The 10,156-nt window shown below is 47.4% G+C and overlaps 1 protein-coding gene across 3 annotated transcripts in view; it reads right to left on the reverse strand.

Annotated features, from left to right (window-relative positions):
- Positions 1-662, reverse strand: part of PITPNC1 (phosphatidylinositol transfer protein cytoplasmic 1) — a 175,277-nt gene extending 174,615 nt beyond the window's left edge. For all 3 annotated transcript variants that reach the window (XM_038757509.1, XM_038757508.1, XM_038757510.1), the window contains exon 1: positions 26-662. Coding sequence is in view for 2 of the 3 variants with exons in the window: in XM_038757508.1 (XP_038613436.1) it covers positions 26-73 (48 nt within the window). In the remaining variant the exon portion in view is untranslated. The remainder of the gene's footprint in view (positions 1-25) is intronic.
- Positions 663-10,156: the final 9,494 nt, after the last annotated feature.

A 10,156-nucleotide genomic window follows, 5' to 3' on the forward strand; every position in this document is an offset into this window, starting at 1 on the left:
TCCTGGCCGGTTCCCGGGAACTTACCTCTTCCACGGTCAGAGGCATGCAAATCCGGTACTCCTTCAAGAGCATATTCCCAACGCCGGGCTGCAAGGCTGCGACACCTCGGTGGGAAGGGCGGGAGAGGCCGCCAAGACGGATCCCGGGACGGTGGAGGGCAAGGCGGGGGGGGGGGAGTCCTCCCCCCCCGGGCAGCCCCCAGTCTTCTCCCCTCCCCGAGCAGGAACGAGGCACACGGGAGACCCCGACACGGTCCTCGCCTCCTTCCTCCTCCTCAAACGGAGGGCATGGCCCGATCGGGGCCGGGCTGCGATGGGCGCCGTCCCTTCTCTTCTGGGAGAGGGGAGGGAGGGGGCCTCGGTGGTCTCCCCGCCCCCAAATCACAAAGGAGGGGGACACACCGCCAGTTCAAGGCATACCCGGCCCCATGCATTCAATTAAAACCGATAAAACTCCCTGCACACGCACACCCACCAAAAAAAATAAATGAGAATAGAACAACGACAAAAAATGGGGCGATGGGCCTTTCCTCTGGCCGTCCCCAGGAACGGATTGCGGGTGAAGAAGGTGGGGTGCCGGCTTGGAGGAGGAAAGGAGTGCCCGCAGACCAGGGGTGCTGCCCGGTTCGGGGGCAGGGAATTGGGGCAGGGCCGCAGCCCACTCCCACCTTGGCTCCCGGGGACGAGGGAGGGCTCTGGATGGGCCACACCTCCTTCCCTCCCTTCCTCCTCCCCTCCGGGTGGGCCTGGTGCCCCCCCCCCCCCCCGGGGGGTTGGCACGGCTGTGAGCCCACTGTTGGGTAGGGGCTGTCTCTCTATGTTGCCAATTTGTACTTCCCAAGCGCTTAGTACAGTGCTCTGCACATAGTAAACGCTCAATCAATACGATTGATGATGATGCTGCCAGCCTCGGGCCCGGCTGGGGATGGAGGAGGGCGCGTTTGACATCAGCAGCGGGGAGGGGATGGCCCCGGCCGGCCAATGGGGCTCTGGCACCGCCGACAGTGTGGACTATTTAAACAAAACAGCCCGTCTCACCCAGCCCTGCCAGCCACCCCTGGGGGCTTCACCCTGCCCCTCCCTCTGAGCCGCCGGAGTCAGGCCGCCCACTTTTGCCAACCCCCCCTTGGGTGGTAAGCACCCAGAAGCGCCCAGGAGGTCCCATCTTCATCGCACCCCTCCGCCCCGGATCTCAGAATAGTAATAATAATAATAGTCTCGGAACCCACATCTTGCCACTTCACTGCCAAGAGGGGTGTGCTGAAGGGATGGCTAGGGTTAGGTTCGGTGGGCCTGGATTTCAGAATAGTAATAATAATAATAGTCTCGGAACCCACATCTTGCCACTTCACTGCCAAGAGGGGGGTGCTGCCGGGATGGCAAGGGTTAGGTCCGGTGGGCCTGGATCTCAGAATAGTAATAATAATAATAGTCTCGGAACTTACCTCTTGCCACTTCCCTGCCAAGAGGGGGGTGCAGCCGGGATGGCAAGGGTTAGGTCCGGTGGGCCTGGATCTCAGAATGGTAATAATAATAATAGTCTCAGAACTTACCTCTTGCCACTTCACTGCCAAGAGGGGGCTGCTGCCGGGATGGCAAGGGTTAGGTCCGGTGGGCCTGGATCTCAGAATAGTAATAATAGTCTCAGAACTTACATTTTGCCACTTCACTGCCAAGAGGGGTGTGCAGCCGGGATGGCAAGGGTTAGGTCCGGTGGGCCTGGATCTCAGAATAGTAATAATAGTCTCAGAACTTACATTTTGCCACTTCCCTGCCAAGAGGGGTATGCAGCCGGGATGGCAAGGGTTAGTTCCGGTGGGCCTGGATCTCAGAATGGTAATAATAATAATAGTCTCGGAACTTACCTCTTGCCACTTCCCTGCCAAGAGGGGGGTGCTGCAGGGATGGCAAGGGTTAGGTCCGGTGGGCCTGGATCTCAGAATAGTAATAATAATAATAATAGTCTCGGAACTTACCTCTTGCCACTTCACTAACAAGAGGGGGGTGCTGCCGGGATGGCAAGGGTTAGGTCCAGTGGGCCTGGATCTCAGAATAGTCATAATAGTCTCAGAACTTACATTTTGCCACTTCACTGCCAAGAGGGGTGTGCAGCCGGGATGGCAAGGGTTAGGTCCGGTGAGCCTGGATCTCAGAATAGTAATAATAGTCTCAGAACTTACATTTTGCCACTTCCCTGCCAAGACGGGTATGCAGCCGGGATGGCAAGGGTTAGTTCCGGTGGGCCTGGATCTCAGAATGGTAATAATAATAATAGTCTCGGAACTTACCTCTTGCCACTTCCCTGCCAAGAGGGGTGTGCACCCGGGATGGCAGGGGTTAGGTCCGGTGGGCCTGGATCTCAGAATAGTAATAATAATAATAATAGTCTCGGAACTTACCTTTTGCCACTTCACTGCCAAGAGGGGGGTGCTGCCGGGATGGCAAGGGTTAGGTCCAGTGGGCCTGGACCTCAGAATAGTAATAATAGTCTCAGAACTTACATTTTGCCACTTCACTGCCAAGAGGGGTGTGCAGCCGGGATGGCAAGGGTTAGGTCTGGTGGGACTGGCTCTCTTCCTCTCCCCCTCGTCCCCCTCACCTTACCTCCTTCCCCTCCCCACAGCACCTGTATATACGTATATATGTTTGTACACATTTATTACTCTATTTATTTTACTTGTACATATTTATTCTACTTATTTTATTTGGTTAATATGTTTTCTTTTGTTCTCTGTCTCCCCCTTCTAGCCTGTGAGCCCACTGCTGAGTAGGGACCATCTCTATATGTTGCCAACTTGTACTTCCTAAGCGCTTAGTACAGTGCTCTGCACACAGTAAGCACTCAATAAATACGATTGAATGAATGAATCGCACCCCTCCTCCCCGGATCTCAGAATAGTAATAATAATAATAGTCTCAGAACCGACATCTTGCCACTTCACTGCCAAGAGGGGGGTGCAGCCGGGATGGCAAGGGTTAGGTCCGGTGGGCCTGGATCTCAGAATAGTAATAATAATAGTAGTCTCGGAACTTACCTCTTGCCACTTCACTGCCAAGAGGGGGGTGCTGCCGGGATGGCAAGGGTTAGGTCCGGTGGGCCTGGATCTCAGAATAGTAATAATAATAATAGTCTTGGAACTTACGTCTTGCCACTTCACTGCCAAGAGGGGATGGCAAGGGTTAGGTCCGGTGGGCTTGGATCTCAGAATAGTAATAATAATAATAGTCTCAGAACTTACATCATCATCTTGCCACTTCACTGCCAAGAGGGGTGTGCAGCCGGGATGGCAAGGGTTAGGTCCGGTGGGACTGGCTCTCTTCCTCTCCCCCTCACCTTACCTCCTTCCCCTCCCCACAGCACCTGTATATATGTTTGTACGTATTTATTACTCTATTTATTTATTTATTTTACTTGTACATATTTATTCTATTTATTTTATTTTGTTAATATGTTTTGTTTTGTTGTCAGTCCCCCCGTTCTAGACTGTTAGCCTGCTGTTGGGTAGGGGCCGTCTCTATTTGTTGCCAACTTGTACTTCCCAGGCGCTTAGTACAGTGCTCTGCACACAGCGCTCAATAAATACGATTGAATGAATGAATGAATGCCAGGGTCAACAGGAACGTGACTAGGAAGCTCGCTATGGGTAGGGGAAGTGGCTCCTAATTCTGTTGCATTGCACTCTCCCCAACGCTTCGCACAGGGCTCCGCAAAAAGTACGCGTTCAATCATTACCCCTGACTGATTTAAACACTTCCGGGACCTTCTGATCGTCTTATATCCAAACCGGCGCTCAGCACATAGTAATAATAATAATGGTATTCGTTAAGCAGTTACTATGTGCTAAGTACTAAGCAGTGGGATAGATACAAGGTTATCAAGTTGTACCATGTGGGGCTCACAGTCTTCATCCCCATTTTCCAGATGAGGGAACTGAGGCCCAGGGACGTGAAGTGACCAGCCCAAGGTCACACAGCTGACAAGTGGCAGAGCGGGGATTAGAACCCACAACCTCTGACTCCCAAGCCCGTGCTCTCTCCACTAAGCCAGCCACGCTGTACTAAGCGCTGAGGTGGAGACAAGCAGATTGGATTGGATGCAGTCCCTGTCCCAGGTGGGGCTTACAGTCTCAATCCCCATTTTACAGAAGAGGTAACTGAGGCACAGGGAAGTGAAGTGACTTACCCAAGGTCACACAGCAGACAAGCGGCAGAGCCGGGAGAGCACGCGCTTAGTAAGTTCCAAAGCTAACACAGAGCCAGGAGAAACTGGGGTGGGGAAGGGAAGAGTCGGGGCAGAGCCGGAATTCCCAAGGGATCCCTCTTCTGCCACACTTCTAGAGCCCGACAGCGGGCTTCGCAGAACAACCCAAATGGGTTTTCGTGCTGGCAGCCCAAGTTCAAAAAGCCAGAGTGAAATGTCAATGAAAATGCCTGGAGTGTTGGTACTTCATCCATATTAAACAGATCCCTTATTTTAACCACAAGAGGCACATTCTTCAGTTAGTCAGGAAGCAGCAGGCAACGGCTAAAATCTGTTTTCTATTTGTCTGGTATTTTAAAGCTTGTTTTTCAGCTACACTCGAGGATGAAAAAACCCACCCGCTGCAGGCGTTCAGAATAAACCCACTGCTATCCGTTACCTGGAACATTAATATAAATCCCTGCTAATGGCCAAAATGCACAGATAAAATGCAAGTGGTCTTTCCTACACCGGGCATGAATAATTAACCAAAATCATCCATCATAATAAGGAGGGGTTTGTGGCATGGGATGCCCAGAAGGCCAGAGAGTTTATTACCCTGCCGACATATGGCAAAGTCTCCCAGAAAATGACAGAGGTACCTTTGATCCCACAAAATTGGGTTCCTCAGAGCAAAACGGATGCACATTTTACTTTCTGGGTGAATATCTCACCAGATGTAGAGCTAAAACCAAATTCCTCGAGATGGAGGACTAAATGTGACACTACAGTGATGAATCACAACACTTTTGGGTTTGTGATATGGAAAGAATCTCAGGGCATGCGGTTCCTGAAAATAAGTGTAATGTCTTAACTGGCACCTAGCCTTCTTTCCCAAGACAGCAAAATCTATCAGCCAGGACAAATAATTAGACTGTAGCACATGGAGGATCACTGACTGGCTCACTGAAACTGGGAGAAAGCATCATAACTGCTGCGTGCCTCAGCTTTTCTGTATGGCAAAAAATGGTTTACCCCTACTTAATAATAATAATAATAATGGCATTTGTTACGTGCTTACTATGTGAAAAGCACTGTTCTAAGCGCTGGGGGGATAGAAGGTGATCAGGTTGTCCCACGTGGGGCTCAGAATCTTCATCCCCATTTCCCAGATGGGGTAACTGAGGCTCCGAGAAGTTACATGACTTGCCCAAGGTCACACAGCAGACATGTGGTGGAGTCGGGATTCGAACCCATGACCTCTGACTCCAAAGCCCATGCTCTTTCCACTGAGCCACGTTGCTTCTTCGGAGACCTAGACTGTGAGCCCTTCTGGACTGTGAGCCTGTTGTTGGGTAGGGCCCATTTCTACATGTTGCCAACTTGTACCACCTAGGCGCTTAGTACAGTGCTCTGCACACAGTGAGCGCTCAGTAAATACGATTGAATGAATGAATGAGAGTGGATCCAGGTATAGCTGAGAAGATGGCTGCAATGCTCTTTCGAGTTTTCAAGGAAGGGGCTGGTTTATAGCCAAGCTGGGACTGCAGCACTTGCAACAACTCTTATCATCATCAATCGTATTTATTGAGCGCTTACTGTGTGCAGAGCACTGTACTAAGCGCTTGAAACTCTTATCATTTTGGAATCCTTAAGATGGTGGCCTGAAACAACTTTCTGTGACCCCACTCCTTGTCTTTAATGCAGCGACTCCAATCAATCAATCAATCAATCGTATTGCCTTCGAGATGTTCACACTACTGAATGGAACCCCGTTCACACTGCCCGCAGGTAGTGTGTAGTTAATGTGCTTTAGACATCTGAGATTAAGCGCTCAGTACAGTGCTCTGCACACAGTAAGCGCTCAATAAATACGATTAAGTGATCTGAACCTTTAACCCATTGGCCCAAAAGGGAGACAGTGCCATCTACTGAGTAAATAGTGGGCTTTATTCAGAGCCTTACCCAGTCCTACTCAGCGGCTTCTGCCAGGATCTTACACGCTCGAGACCAGACCCAAGTATTCTGGATTTATTTATTTTACTTGTACATATCTATTCTATTTATTTTATTTTGTTAGTACGTCTGGTTTTGTTCTGTCTCCCCCTTTTCGACTGTGAGCCCACTGTTGGGTAGGGACTGTCTCTAGATGTTGCCAATTTGTACTTCCCAAGCGCTTAGTACAGTGCTCTGCACATAGTAAGCGCTCAATAAATACGACTGATGATGATGATGATGGAAGGATCATGGCTATGCAGCAACCCGAGTCAAGAAGCTCTTCTTCGGGTCCAACTACAATCTCTCCTCCTTTACAGTAAACTCATTTCCTTTTCTTCAGACCTCAGTGGGCACAAAGAACATAAAACCACTCATTCCGCTAACCGCGCTATAACTGTCTTTGCTCCATGCTAAATAATCCCACTTGTCAGACTTCTTTTCCAATTTTTTGTTGCTTCTATTTTCTGGATCCTCTCGGGTTTCTCTTTACCTTTTTAAAGGATAGGAATCAATCAATCAATCAATCAATCAATCGTATTTATTGAGTGCTTACTATGTGCAGAGCACTGTACTAAGCGCTTGGGAAGTACAAATTGGCAACACATAGAGACAGTCCCTACCCAACAGTGGGCTCACAGTCTAAAAGGGGGAGACAGAGAACAGAACCAAACATACCAACAAAATAAAATAAATAGGATAGAAATGTACAAGTAAAATAAATAAATAAATAAATAGAGTAATAAATATGCACAACCATATATACATATATACAGGTGCTGTGGGGATACGTCCACACATACAGGTGCTGTGGGGATACGTCCACAGGTGCTGTGGGGATATGTCCAATCAAAATTGAACATAATGCACTCCGTTTTTCCATAACGTGTGTTTGCGTTATACATTTAGGAAAGAACAGTGTTGGGGAATTAGGCAAAATTCTTCCGACGACAGGTGTGCGTAATGAAAGAACGCGTTTGGGATGCGTTGTCTGAAAAAATGGTTACACACATGAACGTGCCTGACGACACACACAACCTACATCGTGAGTTTTCCTCATCATACATATGACCCCATATTATGGGAGAACAGAATGAACTCTAATAAAGGGCTAACCAATACAGAGCCTGTGGAAGGATTCCTGACTCTTGCATGATACATTTCTGTACCACGGTGGCTTTTTCACCATCAGCAACACAATCGGTATTAGTGTGTTTTTTTTCATCAAGAAGTATACTACTTTGCCCTTGCCCCTGTTGGATCTCATGCACTTTGCAGGACCAGTTTTCCAAATAAGGTCTTTTCATCTGATCTTCCAAGGTGTTGGCAATTTCACCCAGTTTAGTCTCGTATATCTCTTCATCCTGTTGCCCAAGATGAATACAGATGTTACAGAGAATAGTTCCCAGTATCTTTGGAATACTACTAGATATTAACCCCCAATTTGATCTTGAGCCATTGATGGACTTCCTTTTTGAATGTGACCCCCAAATCAGTAATAGTCTGATCTAACAATACCGTGGGCAAGATCATGCTGTTCCAGTTTGTCGATGAAGGTGCCAATGAGGACACCACAGAGCAAAATCCTACCAAGGTTTCGGTTAATCACATCTTCCCCCTCTCCATCCCCCCCATCTTACCTCCTTCCCTTCCCCACAGCACCTGTATATATGTTTGTACATATTTATTACTCTATTTATTTATTCTACGTGTACATATCTGTTCTATTTATTTTATTTTGTTAGTATGTTTGGTTTTGTTCTCTGTCTCCCCCTTTTAGACTGTGAGCCCACTGTTAGGTAGGGATTGTCTCCATATGTTGCCAATTTGTACTTCCCAAGAGCTTAGTACAGTGCTCTGCACATAGTAAGCGCTCAATAAATACGATTGATGATGATGATGATGATCTTCTCTTTCTATATGGTTGGTCACATCAAAAAAAGGAGATTCAGTTTGTCTGGCACTATCTGCGCCCTAGAAGGGCATGCTGTTTCATTAGGGTAAATTAGGGGTTGCTAATTGGTTTGCAACCAATTGGTTCTGATAATCTAAAATAGGTTCTTCCTCCAAAACACTTCTCAGAGTGACTCCTTCCTCTCTCTCCAGATATCCACCACCCGGTTCACATCATATCACAGTTAGACTACTATTTCTGCCTCTGCGGTCTGTACTACTGTACTGCTACCTACCTGTACGAGAGAAGCAGCGTGGCTCAGTGGAAAGAGCACGGGCTTTGGAGTCAGTGCTCATGGGTTCAAATCCCGGCTCTGCCAACTGTCAGCTATGTGACTTTGGGCAAGTCACTTAACTTCTCTGGGCCTCAGTTACCTCATCTGTAAAATGGGAATTAAGATTGTGAGCCCCCCGTGGGACAACCTGATGACCTTATAACCTCCCCAGCGCTTAGAACAGTGCTTTACACATAGTAAGCACTTGATAACTGCTATCATTATTACCTGTTGCTGCCCAGATCATCTTCATGAAACATCACTGGGCACATGCCTTTCCACTCCTTCAAAGCCTCCAATAGCTACCCACCTCCCTCCACATGAAGAAAAAAACAAAAAAAAAGTATTATCATTGGCTTTAAGGTTCTCTCTACCAAAATACCCCAACCTAACCTATCTGCTCTCTTCACTCACAACTCCCCCATCTTTTCCTCTTCCCTCTACTTAAAATCACCTTCTAGAATGCCCCCCACCCTCACCATTTCCCAAATCCACCAAACCATACCCTTTACCATCTTCAAAGCCCTCCTAAAAATCCCATTTCTTCTGGGAAGTCTTTTAAGATGTCACTCCACAGGCCCTGCTGACAACAATAGACAGTTTTTTTAAAAATCCATTTAACTGTTTCTTCTCCTATTGTATTTTTACTTACCAACCTTCCACTTTGAGTCTGTGTGTATCCCGACAGACCTTCTCATTTTCTTGCAGCTCTGAACAAAGGTAACTCTCCTTAACGTCTGTCCGTAGCAACATTTCCTCTTTCTTTTTCCCCTGCCTACCTACCTTGGCCTGACAGCGGATGCCCTTTTCATCCCACTAGGCCAATCTTCCAACACATCCCAGTGGTTCCTATTTCCATTCCAATTCCGCCAGTGTTTTGTTAACTGTGGGTGGTTTCGCCGTTGTTTTCAAAGAAATGAAAATTAATGTAGTAAACATTGTTTCCCAAGGAGTTACTTACCTGAGTTCTGTGAGCTCTTGAAGCAAATGCAATTTTTTTTGAAAGAAACCCACACAAAACAAGTCCCAAAGGCAGTTTTTCCCAGAAGTCCTGATTAGCATCAGTTTGATAGACACAGAGAACACTTTTTAATGTAAAATTGCTTCTAGCTGTGCAGTAAAAGACATGTTCAATAAATACTACCGACAGGTATGTGGTAAAACCAGACTGCTTCAAGTGAACAAATCCCAGGACACTGTAGCTCAGGCCGCAGTTTCAAAAATTATTTTAATAGATGTATTACAATTTTACTCTCCACTCTGTGTTTCTTTAGAGGTCTCAACATGTGCTAGAGGAACTTTGAGACAAGTCAAGATGAATATTATTTTACCCAATCTCCTGCTGATATGCTGAATGGTTTAGGAAAAACGGCTGGCTAGGTCACCGGCAATACTAAATTGTAAACTCCTCGAAGGCAGGAATCCTGTCTACCAACTCTATTGCACGGTACGCTTTCAAGTGCTTATTACGGTAATCTACACACAGTAAGTGCTCAATAAATACCACTGATTGATTGAAATTAATAGACCGAATGCTCTGGGCTTGCAGGTGATGGGCCGCCCAACTAACGACATTCTAAAATCCCATCCTTTTGCTTTCTCCTCCAATAAAGCGCCCATACTTACCAACAAATAGCGCTGGGGGAGGCTGTTCCAGAGGCAGCTGGATGAACCAGCTATGAGACGTGCTTCATCTTTGGGCAAGTCACTTCACTTCTCTGTGCCTCAGTTGCCTCATCTGTAAAATGGGGAT

This window comes from Tachyglossus aculeatus, chromosome 15 (genome assembly GCF_015852505.1).
Source record: "Tachyglossus aculeatus isolate mTacAcu1 chromosome 15, mTacAcu1.pri, whole genome shotgun sequence".
In the NCBI taxonomy this organism is placed as follows: domain Eukaryota; kingdom Metazoa; phylum Chordata; class Mammalia; order Monotremata; family Tachyglossidae; genus Tachyglossus; species Tachyglossus aculeatus.